This window comes from Manis pentadactyla, chromosome 10, assembly GCF_030020395.1.
Source record: "Manis pentadactyla isolate mManPen7 chromosome 10, mManPen7.hap1, whole genome shotgun sequence".
Classification (NCBI taxonomy): Eukaryota; Metazoa; Chordata; class Mammalia; order Pholidota; family Manidae; genus Manis; species Manis pentadactyla.
The window spans coordinates 37784716-37797569 of NC_080028.1; the positions used below are offsets into that span (position 1 = coordinate 37784716).

The following is a 12854-nucleotide window of genomic DNA, read 5'->3' on the forward strand; positions in this document are numbered from 1 at the left end:
CCCGCCTGAGGCTCCTCCCGCGGGGGGCTGGAGCCGTGGGGGTGGCCCGAGCAGTGCAGGCCCCGCCCGGGCCAACCGCTTCTCTGGTCCGCCCTCTGGTTGCAGCCTGCCCTTAGGCCCTCCCCACCTTCCGTAGGTTTCCCCCCCTCCCCACTATCCCGCCCTTTCCACGCCCCTCACCCCGAAACCGCCCTTTCCTTCCAGGCCCACCCTCTGTCCGCCCCGAAACCTCCTGGTTTCTAACCCGGGGACCCCTTTAGCCCCTTACCAGTATTCACAAATGTTTCCGCGCCCACACTTTTTCTCTCTTCTTTTCCCCCTTTTCCGTCCTCAAAAAACTTCAATTTTTTTTCTTTTCTATCTCCTTACCCTAATTTTAGCAAGCTTTCCATCCACCCACATGTTGTTTTCTGCCTTGCATATTATCCTTTTTTTCCCCAGGATACTTTTTCTTATTTTGAAACTCTTTGAACATGTCCACCATCCCTCATATTTCCTGTCCGAAGAGCACTTTTTCATTGTTTTCTGAATTTAATCTTGCACAGGGAAAATTGAGGCCCAGTTTTGGCTCCACTGTGCCTAGTTCATGTCTTGCACGCATCCTCCAACTGTCCCTTCTACCCCAATCCATTCTTTTTTGATACTGGCGCCTTCCACCTTCCTGTTAGTCATTTTTGTTTCATCATAACCTCCTTTACCCTTCTTCACTTTACCCTTTTTCTTCTCCAACTCTAAGTTTCTTTATGTTTTAATTCTTTTTAGACCAAGATCACTCCATGGATGAAATGACAGCCGTGGTGAAGATTGAAAAGGGAGTCGGTGGCAGTAACGGGGGCAATGGTAATGGCGGTGGTGCCTTTTCTCAGGCTCGGAGCAGCAGCACAGGCAGTAGCAGCAGTGGTGGAGGAGGAGGAGGAGGGCAGGTAAGTGATCTGGGCAGAGTGGGGACGGTGTTGAGAGGCTGTAAATATTTTTTGATGTTTTTTCACAGGAATAATTTTAGGAAGGGGCTAAACTCTCACAGATAGGGAAGTAAGCACAGATAGGCAAGTGACTTGCAGATCCCCCAAGGTGAGAATTTCAGGAGTACTGATAGGTCAGCTTTTTGTTTCTGTTTCTGGCTTTGTCTGTACTGTTTATTTGTTGTATACTGCCCCCTGGGCTGGCAGCTGGGTGTCACTAAAGCAGCTCCTTTTCTCTTCCTTATTTTTTGGCCAGGAATCCCAGCCATCCCCTTTGGCTTTGCTGGCAGCAACTTGCAGCAGAATTGAGTCACCCAATGAAAACAGCAACAACTCCCAGGGCCCAAGCCAGTCCGGGGGCACAGGTGAGCTTGACCTCACAGCCACACAACTCTCACAGGGTGCCAATGGCTGGCAGATCATCTCTTCCTCCTCTGGGGCTACCCCTACCTCAAAGGAACAGAGTGGCAGCAGTACCAATGGCAGCAATGGCGGTGAGTCTTCCAAGAATCGCTCGGTGTCTGGTGGGCAGTATGTCGTGGCTGCCACCTCCAACCTACAGAACCAGCAAGTCCTGACAGGACTACCTGGGGTGATGCCTAATATTCAGTATCAAGTAATCCCACAGTTCCAGACTGTTGATGGGCAACAGCTGCAATTTGCTGCCACTGGGGCCCAAGTGCAACAGGATGGTTCTGGTCAAATACAGATCATACCAGGTGCAAACCAACAGATCATCACAAATCGAGGAAGTGGAGGCAACATTATTGCTGCTATGCCAAACTTACTCCAGCAGGCTGTCCCCCTCCAAGGCCTAACTAATAATGTACTCTCAGGACAGACTCAGTATGTGACCAATGTACCAGTGGCCCTGAATGGGAATATCACCTTGCTACCTGTCAACAGCGTTTCTGCAGCTACCTTGACTCCTAGCTCTCAGGCAGTCACCATCAGCAGCTCTGGGTCCCAGGAGAGTGGCTCACAGCCCGTCACCTCAGGGACTGCCATCAGTTCTGCCAGTTTGGTATCATCACAAGCCAGTTCCAGCTCCTTTTTCACCAATGCCAATAGCTACTCAACAACTACTACCACCAGCAACATGGGAATTATGAATTTTACCACCAGCGGATCAGCAGGAACCAACTCTCAAGGCCAGACACCCCAGAGGGTCAGTGGGCTACAGGGGTCTGATGCTCTGAACATCCAGCAGAACCAGACATCTGGAGGCTCATTGCAAGCAAGTCAACAAAAAGAGGGAGAGCAAAACCAGCAGACACAGCAACAAATTCTTATCCAGCCTCAGCTAGTTCAAGGGGGACAGGCCCTCCAGGCTCTCCAAGCAGCACCATTGTCAGGGCAGACCTTTACAACTCAAGCTATCTCCCAGGAAACCCTTCAGAACCTCCAGCTTCAGGCTGTTCCAAATTCTGGCCCCATCATCATCCGGACACCTACAGTGGGGCCCAATGGACAGGTCAGTTGGCAGACTCTTCAGCTGCAGAACCTCCAAGTTCAGAACCCACAGGCCCAGACAATCACCTTGGCTCCAATGCAGGGTGTTTCCTTGGGGCAGACCAGCAGCAGCAGTACCACACTTACACCCATTGCCTCAGCTGCCTCCATCCCTGCCGGCACAGTCACTGTGAATGCTGCTCAGCTCTCTTCCATGCCTGGCCTCCAGACCATTAACCTCAGTGCATTGGGTGCTTCAGGAATCCAGGTTCACCAGCTTCCAAGCCTGCCCTTGGCTATAGCAAATGCCCCAGGTAAGGCTTTAAATCTTTTGCATTTATTTCCAGAGCTAACTAGCATCTCTGCTGAAACTGTTATCTAAAGAAGGGAATAAAGCCTTTTGGGGATAAAACTTGTTGAGGGCTAGTCATTTAGGCAAGTCGATTAGAGAATTAACAGTGATTATTTAAGTCATTTGGAACCGACTTAATGGAAACTTTCCTTTTTTTTCAGTTAATTTGATGAGCTAGGAGCACTTCTGGGCAATGTGTCCCTTGGGTCTCTGTAGTTCCAGTGCCTCTGTGGCTATAGAACAAGGGTAGCCAAACTTTTTCCATAAAGGGCTAGGTAGTAAATGTTTTAGGTCTTGTACGTCACATACGGTCCTAGTCACATGCTCTTTTGTTTTTTTCAGAGTTTTAAAAAAATCTTTAAAAATGTAAAAACTATTCATACCTTTTGGGCTTTATTGGCCTTCAGGCCCCATCCCTATATAGGGTAAGACTTGATTATATTACTTGATCTATTTGTAGGACAGTTTTAAGTCATCAGATAGTTCTCATTAACTAACTCCTAAGCAAGGGAAAAGTGACATAGTGGATTCTAAGAGGATTTTTCAGCAAAATAAGTTCTCTGGTTAATTTTTACTTAACCAGAATATCCTGCTCTTTGAGAAGCTGGTTAATCAAGGTTTAATTTTTTTAACCCCTAGTTACCTTAAAAGTAGACTCTGTCTACCTCCTCTTACACTGATGTGTATTTTTAATAAGCTTCCTAGGTGATTCTGATACTTCCTAGATAAGAGAACCATTTCTTAGACTTCTTTGAAAGTAGTGTGTGGTTAAGAAGGGAGGGGAGAGAAAGGGAGTGAGACCTGGACTGGAGTGGGGAGGTGGAGTTGAGAGTAGTTAGGAAAAAGAAGAGCACTGCAGGGAAAAAGTTCCTGGGGAAGGAGTAAATACTGGAATATATGTTGAATCAGTTGACCACATCATTCACTTTGATCTATGTTTCACTGCAGGTTAATTGGAAATTTAAAACATACCATTGAAAAAGGTAAAAGTTAGTCTATTTAGAATTTATTATTTTAAATTCCATCATGATGGAACTAATCTTTAATAAAGCATAGTAAAAATACAGATTTTTATTCTGGCATAATGTATTAAAATTGCGATGGGAAGTATAATACCACTGAACTTCTAATTCCATTGGGATATCTGTGGATTTATGAATTGCTTACTTTTATTATAAAGTTCTCTTCCCATTTAGACCCATTCTTATGTAAGAGGATAACAAATAGGTAACTGTATTTCCTGCCTCCAGCAGTTTTGGAAAATCTGGGATGGGGAAGAGAGTCTGTCTGTTTAAGTTCCCTAACTTTGTTATACTTCTGGTGTGTTAAAATGATTACGTTTCAAACCTTAGAAAGACAGGAGTTTTCTTGGTCAATGGGAGACCTAGGAATAGAAAGTTAGAGCTGGAAAGGACCTAAGAAATCATCTAGTACAACTGCCTTATTTTCTAGATGGGCACATTGAGATAGTGAGGAGCACTTAAGTGATTAGACCAGAGCTCCAGTGGGGACTTGCTGTTTAGAGCATTACCTGTTAGTTTTAACTCGGGATGTGTGAAATCTTTTAGATGTTAAAAATGTTTTAGAAAAGATATCTTTGCTTCTTTGAAACTTAATGTTGTAGAGCTGGCAAGTGTTTTATAGACTAAGAATTATGGGAGTAAAAACAAAAAGTTTAATAAAAACTGAACTCAACAGCCTGGAAAATTAGACACTTTCTGGGTAATATACACTAGCGTGTTTGTTTCTCTTTGCTCTTAGGTGGTTGTATTTAGCAGTTTTGCTCTTAAGAGGAAAATGAAGCTGTGGAATTGTTTCAGTTAGTAATAATTTGGATCCTTGCAATTTCTGAAAGGTTTATATCTTAGGCTCCAGGGAAGTAATGAGTCACTCTCATTGCTAAATCATGCTCTGGGGAAGTCTGCCATCTAATATGTTATAGGATAGGGCTACCTAGCTGTTACTGATGGTCTCTGAGCTCAAGAAAATGCATGCCTTTCTGTAAGGTAGGAGCAGCTTGACATTCACTAATGAGAGAAAGAGGCTCTTGAAAGGCCATTTTGTGGGAGTTGGGATTGTTTGCTTCATTAATAGTGGTTTTTGAAGATACAAGTTTCCTCCTTTCTGGTTAGACTTGTGCAACATTCTCCCCCCACCCCCACACCAAATAATCTGACTTTATCTTTAATGAAGATAATAAAAACATTTCCTGAAGCTTAGTGCTGTTCAGCTTTTTCCTGGGTGCTACAAAGTGTCTAATTTTACTTCCTTTTCTGGTTTACAGTTATTCTTCTGGAAAAAACCTCTAGGCAATATGATATAATAGAGCAGTGGATGTGAAATCATGTTGTAACATAGGTAGATAGCACTGTACAAAGTGAGATATTTTATGTGGTTGTGGAAGACTGCAGCTTTCATCGTGTTCACTTAGTCTATTCACATTTATTATTTTTAAAAATCATCTTTTAAAAATCTAAGCTTTCCTGTTGACTTTCACTCGTTTACTTCTGTTTGCTGAATGCACAGGCAAAGGCATGAACCTTAGAACCAAAATAAGCCAGCCATTTCTGTATTCCTGTGTTTTATTGAGGCTCTGCTCCTGGTGGGTGGTAGGGAGGAAGGGACCACCCAGTAAAAACTGAGTTTAGTTTCCAGACAGTGAAGTGATCTATAGACTCTTAAAATTTCTTTTTTGTTTTTGTTTTTTAAATTAACAGCTTTGTTTTTTATTTATCAACACTCTTTCATTTCGAAGCGGCACTCTTATAGATCTTGTTTTTCCAGTTTAAAGCTTCAGGTCTTTTCTCTGCCACTGCTAAGTTCTGAAAACTTCTACCAGGTTGAGTGGGGGCTGGCTTTGAAAGCCTTGAGTTTGGATGACTTCGTGGGAGTTCTGCCTAATAAAGAGCACAGGGCTGGTCTTTGGCAAGAGTATAGAACATATTTCCTTGATGGCTATAATTCACCGAAGAAAAAAATTTCAGGCACTAAAAATAAAAATTTCACATCTGCTCAGTTTTATCGGGGTCAGGAAAATGTCTTCTCTTAGAAGTTCAGTTGAATATGATACTAGAGTTGGTTTGCCAACAGTATCGCTAAACTTGGGGTCAGATTGCTGAGACCTAATTTGCTAAAAAGTTGTATTTTAGACCGGTGCATTTGAATATTAGTGCTAAGTAGGTTTAGATGATTTAAGTGTTCAGAATTATTCTAGTGCACAAAGGTGATCTGAGAGAATTTTCTCTTTTAAAATAATACAAGGTTATGAGGGTGAGGATTTAATAATATGGGTAACTGTTGAACCACTGTGTTGTATACTTGAAACCAATATAAGATTGTATATCAGTTATACTTCAATAAAAAAAATAGTGCAATGTCAGATGTTTCTGCATCATTTAACCTTCTTTATCCAATATTTGTTTCTTAGGGTAATGTCAGTGCTTTTTAAATTATTTAAGTTTAAGTAGAAAAGGTTTTATTTAAAACCTAGGTGTCTTGATTGATTTTTCAAAGACAGAGAAGTCTTCAGACCTTTTCAGTTGCTCCTATTTATTCATTCCAGTGGCTTTCTGTAAATGACGTCATTGTTAAATCATGTTGCATTGTGTAATGTGGCCATTTTAGTTCTCAGTTAAATAATGAGCACAAGGGAGCCTAATGTTTCAGAAAAGTTTAGTATCTGTTCTACTTTGTTAAGTAGCATGTAAATGTTGCCACTAATACTTCAGTTCTGCTCATTCCTTGCTTCTAATTGTTTTGTTTTTCCCACCTTGAAAATGTTGCAGAATGTTAGGATGAATACTGTAGAAAAGTTTTATTACATAATGCTTTGTAAGTTATTCTTTGGGTGTCTGTAAACATTAATAGGTAATCATTGAAATTTTTTACTTTGCTGTTTAACTGAAAAACAAGCATACTGTTTTTCATATTTCTTAGAGAAGGCGTGTCACAATAGTGCTATCCCTTTCTCTAACATGTAGCATTATTATACAGGCCCTGGTGTGCTGAAGCATTATTTTTAAATGTATCTGCCCACACTATGGCTATATTGTTAATACTCTGCTAGGTTTTAAGAATTGTTCCCCTTAGAAGACCCTGAAAAAGTTTCTGTAGAAAGATTTTTTTTTCCAGAGTTGATTGCACATCTGGGCTATAATTTGAATTTGTGTGTTTGTTTGCTCCAGTGTTTTTAAAACTGAATAGCTTATGGAAACTTGTTTGACAAGTTTGGATGTACCTATCTAATTTACTATGAATCCTTCTCACCCTGTATCTGTGCACAAAGTAAATAATAATTCAACAATTTCAAAGGAGTTAAAATATAAGAATACCTAGGTCAAGACAAAGTCTTAAGCCTTTAAGAAATAAAAGAACTAAAACACTTAAAAATCTAGACATCTCTGAAAAATTTTTTTTAATGGTTTTTATAGGAAAGCAAATGTTTGCTGCAAATGATCTAAATAAGGTTAAATGCTATTGAGACGGATCTTTTCAGATTATTTAGTGTTCTTTATTGAATTGATGGTTTAAAAGTTATAGCTCTTTGGGAACATGATACAGTTAAACCAGACTATTTGTGGTAATAGCAATTAAACTGAAGGTTGCTCCAGCTAGAAACCCTCATGCCCTCCAACGCCCCATTTTGACAAAACTTCAGACATATATACAAAGATGCAGTGACTTGCTAGAGGTCACTGACAACTTTAAGAGTGTCAGAGCTTTTGATTTCAGATCAATATCCTGTTACACTATGAAATTTTCTTATCTTTTATAGGATTTTTCCAAGTAGAAAAATTATTTTTTTATCCAGTTCAGTTATTTTGAAGTGTTACTAACATTTATAGCCTAAAGACAGGTAACAGGGAAAAAAAAAAAGCAAAAATGCCATTTGGGCATGGTTAATCAACAACTTCTTTGTAAACTTTGTTACAAGTTAGAATTTGTTGTAACCAGATTAATTAATTTGGATTTATTTAATCTGTAATTGAATGAAATGTAAATAATCGATGATGTGATTAAAATATTAGGGAGGGAGGAGCAAGATGGCAAAAGAGAAATCAAAGACTTACATAATCAGTCTTTGAAAACCTGAAAAGTCTGCTGTGTCATATTGCCATGGGGGGGGTATTATCCCCACCTTTTTTTTTACAATTAGGAAGATACGATCTTTTTTCCTGTTACTTTTTTTTCCTGATATGTTTGAGACTTTTTATAGCAAACTATCTCCTTATTATTCCCTATCTGTTGTTTTCCATGTTATTCTGGAAATTCCCTTTCAGTGCCATCCTTTCCCTACCTTCTACATTTCTGATTTTTTAAAAAATGTTATCCCAATATACTTGTTGGGGTTAACAACCAATTGAGAGAATACATAAGGCCCAATTTTGTCCAGGCCCTACATAGTGCACTGTATTTCTTAGTTTATGAGTGGAATATCAGCAAATACTCTGCTTATAATTCTTTGGCAAGTTTCTTGCACTCATGAAAAAAATGTATTTTAATTCTATACAGACTGTTTGTCTTAAGGTTAAAGCCCTTAACTCTAAAAACTGTATTTGGAAATTTCCCATATTATCAAGAAATTTCTTTGGTTTGGTGTTCTTTTAAAAGAATATCTGTTGGTTGTGTAAGATGTTACCACTGGGGGACCCTGGGTGCAAGGGATATGGGATGTCTCTGTATTATTTCTTACAACTGCATGTGAATCTACAACAATCTCTAAATAAAAAAATAATCCATGCAGCTCCAAAAAAAAAAAGAGTATCTGTTGGCCTTATGTTTTGTATGGCCTCCTTGTTTAGCCTTAAATACTATTACTAATTCAGTAATGCTCATGGTTCAGTTAAGATTCTTAGGCATTTACTGAACACTAGTATACTTAGTAATATAGTGTAACAGTGAAGTGGATTACAAGTTTAGATGCTTCATAGGCAAATTTAGCAAAATTTATTATTTATTCTGTGTCAAATGTGCTAGGCTCTTAGGATTCATTGAAAGCAGATGATGGATGGCCCCTGCTTTCATGGAGCACCAGTTGCTGTGGTGCTATAGTTACCACAAATAATGCACTTTCAGAGAGGACTAGTTTTGTCATAGTTAATCCTGAGAGTTGCAACAGAATATTTGAAATAATAGGGCCATAGTAATTTATTTTTTTTATTTTTTATTTTGTTATCATTAATATACAATTACGAAGAACATTATGTTTACTAGGCTCCCCCCTTCACTAAGTCCCCCACACACACCCCATTACAGTCACTGTAGTAAGATGCTGTAGTCACTACTTGTCTTCACTGTGTTGCACAGCCCTCCCCATCCACCCCCCTATATTATACAAACTAATCATAATGCCCCCTTTCTTTTTCCCTGCTCTTATCCCTCCATTCCCACTCATCCTCCCTAGTCCCTTTCCCTTTGGTAACTGTTAGTCCATTCTTGGGTTCTGTGATTCTGCTGCTGTTTTGTTCCTTCAGTTTTTCTTTGTTCTTATACTCCACAGATGAGTGAAATCATTTGATACTTGTCTTTCTCCACCTGGTTTATTTCACTGAGCATAATACCCTCTAGCTCCATCCATGTTGTTGCAAATGGTAGGATTTGTTTTATTCTTATGGCTGAATAATATTCCATTGTGTATATGTACCACATCTTCTTTATCCATTCATCTACTGATGGACACTTAGGTTGCTTCCATTTCTTGGCTATTGTAAATAGTACTGTGATGAACATAGGGGTGCATCTGTCTTTTTCAAACTGGGCTACTGCATTCTTCAGGTAATTCCTAGAAGTGGAATTCCTGGGTCAAATGGTATGCCTATTTTGAGCTTTTTGAGAAACCTCCATACTGCTTTCCACAATGGTTGAACTAATTTACATTCCCACCAGCAGTGTAGGAGGGTTCCCCAGGGCCATTGTATTTTGGATTTATATTATAGTCTTCTGATACTGTTATATATATTGTCAGGTTAGTTATTTTTAATTAAAATGCTGTCATGTCCTTTAATATTTTCTTAACTGTTTATGTATTTACCTATAATTTTGGCTCAAGTTTGGAAAAGCAGATGCGTACAAAAGAGGGACGAGAATTGCATAAATATTGTGATTTTTTTTATTTTTGTTCACTGTTAAATCCCTAGCATTTACATATTTTTGGGGGGGAAATTATTTAAAGTGAAAGAATATGCAAAGTAAGTTATTTTTTAAATAATGATTTTTAATTGTAAAAAATACATAAAATTGACCATCTTAACTATTTTTAAGTGTATAGTAGTGTTAAGTATTCATTTGTTATGCATCAGATCCCCAGAACTTTTTCATCTTATGAAACTGAAACTCTATATCCATTAAATTGTCATTTCCCCCTTCCCCTAGCTCCTTGCAATCATTATTCTACTTTATATTAATTTCACTAGTTTAGATATGTCATATAGGTGGAATCATATATTGTCTTTGTGTGACTGGCATTTCACCTAACATGTTCTCAAAGTTCATCCATATTGTAGCATATGCAGGATTTCCTTTTTTTAAGGATAAATAATAATATTGTACATACATACCACATTTTCTTCATTCATCTGTGATGGACATTTGGGTTGCTTCTGTGAATAGTTCTTCTGTGAACCTGGGTGTGCCAATATCTCTTCAGGATCCTGCTTTCAATTCTTTTGGATATATATCCAGAAGTAGGATGGCTGGTTTATGTGGTAGTTGTGTTTTCAATTTTTTGAGGAAATATATTAATTTTTTGTAACTTTGCTTTTGTCTTCTATAAACAAACTTTTTTAAAAAGTTCATATTTTCATACTATGTTTTTAGTCAAAACTACATTTTAAGCTTTTCTTATCTAAGCAGTTCTCTTAAAAGATTTTCTCCAAATTTCTTAGCTTAATGGAGGAAGATTGTTAATATTGTATAACTGATAACCCAGCTGCTTTTACACTATTTAAATCTTGGATGTTTGTGAAGTAAGTTAAAATGGAACTCAAGGGTTGAGATTTGAAACAGGAATTATTGCTGCTTAGGTTTGCACAAGAAAAATAATTATGATATACAGTGTGAGCATGCTTTTAAAGATAAATCATTCTTAGATAACTGTAATTGCTTACCTCCTTGTTTTAATTACTTATGCATAAGAGGCCACAGAAAGGCAAAGATGGCTTTTTGTTGGCAAGCATTTTCTTTTGGATTAATTCAGTGACCTTCCTGAGCCCCAGAAAATGACAATTGTCCTATCATTCCAGACAATGGATATTCTCATCTTCCCCTTAATATAGATGCTTAGAAAACTGCAGCATGGCCCTGCATCTTGGTGTAGTACTAATTAATCTTTTAGTCAAATGCCTGGTTAGAGCTGTCTTAATGAAGGCACTAACATATTACATTGTTTTATTTTTACTGAAATGTGAAGCAAATTCAGATATATACAGATTAAAATTATTGGTGGTTCTTTGATTTATTCCTGAAAATATTCTGACAAATAATTGGCCTAAGTCTTATAATTAATATTACAGTAGCCAAAATGGAGACATTACAAAATATTATCATCAAAGCACATTATCTAGATGTGCCTTACCATAAAAATTTAAGAAAGGTATTTAAACTGAAAAAAAATAGGCACCTTTATTTCCTGCACTTTTTTCTTAGTGTTAAAAATTTTTGCTTCACAGACTTACTTGGTTTTAATCATTGCTGCTTGCAGAGGAATCTGATGCCATTTAAAAGTGGTACCAGCCAAGAAATTTTTCCCTTTCCAAAAAAACCAAGCATTAAACTTCAAGCATACTTTTCATTTTGCTTCTCTCCTAAAGCCTCAGTCCTATACGTAGCATTGTCTAGAATGATTCTCTTAATGAAAATGTTACTGAAGGACTACTAATGTAATCATCTGAAGATCAAGGTATCCTAGGGATCTCAGTAGAAGATTATTTGGACACACCTAGCATTCTGTTCAGCATGATCTACAAGATTATACCTAGAGAAAATAAAAATATATAAAGGTTATACTTGGAAAGCATAAGCTTTCTGTTCAGGTTCTGAGGCTTTTCTAGTTCTGGCTCAAAACCTCCATCAGGCTCATGCAACTGCCTTATAAAAACTGAAATGGAGGCTGATAATGAAACCTACTGCTCGTGAATGGTTCTATTTATAAATGAATCATATTGTATTATGTCTCCTGTTTTCCTGGACCCCCGCCACCCCAGCCCCATTTCTGTTCCCAACCTCCCATGAGACACTGATAACTGTGAACAACCTCAGGAGCTTGCTAAAGAGTACTGTTTTTCTACCTATTAGTTATGCTGCTATTATGAGGGAAAATGAAATGACTCAGAAAGTACAAAATAAAAATCCACAGAATTGTTGGGAAATAGTTCACGATAAGTTTTCCCATTTGGTTAATGCTCTCTTGAATGGGAAGTTATAAATGACTGATTGTAAGTGGGATCTTAAACCCAAAATATTTTTCTTTTTTATATATTGTTTGTGCAGATAAACGTCTCACATCCTGTGTAATGCAGGTTAAATGGTTTAGCTGTATACTCTTTAATCTGATGGCTGAACATAGTAGTAATTGATTGAAAATCCTTTGTGAAAGAAAAAGAAAGCTTGTCCTGAATGAGCTATTTAATATGCACTGGAGAGTAACAGCATGAGATTTGTAGGCAGACATGCTTAAGTCCAAACAATAACTTCTTCTTCTTCCTGGCTGTGTGATTTAGGGGAAGTTGTTCATCCTCTTAGAGTTGACGTTTCTTTATCTGTAGAAGAGGGTTAATATTAATATCTACCCCCATGGGATTATTAGGATTAAATTAGATAATATGGAGGAGCACACAGTAGGTGCTCAACATATATTTGTGCCCATCTCTTAAAAAATATTTTTAAAGTATCATTGATATACAATCTTATGAAGGTTTCACATGAACAACATTGTGGTTTCAACATTCTATTTGTGCCCATCTCTTAATAAAAGTTTATTTCTCGTAGTCCTCCTATCTAATTAAAAGTAGGATTTTAGTCACTTAGTTCAAGGCTCCTCTTCCAGATAGTTGACATTTGCAGGCCTTCACATTTTTTCTTGCCCATTGTAT

The 12854-nt window shown here is 38.0% G+C and overlaps 1 protein-coding gene across 1 annotated transcript in view; it reads left to right on the forward strand.

Moving 5' to 3' along the window:
* SP1 (Sp1 transcription factor) overlaps positions 1-12854 on the forward strand; it is a 39059-nt gene that overhangs the window by 419 nt on the left and 25786 nt on the right. Inside the window, exons 2-3 of the mRNA XM_036915240.2 lie at positions 763-923; positions 1219-2728. Of these exons, the coding sequence (XP_036771135.2) occupies positions 763-923; positions 1219-2728 (1671 nt within the window). The remainder of the gene's footprint in view (positions 1-762; positions 924-1218; positions 2729-12854) is intronic.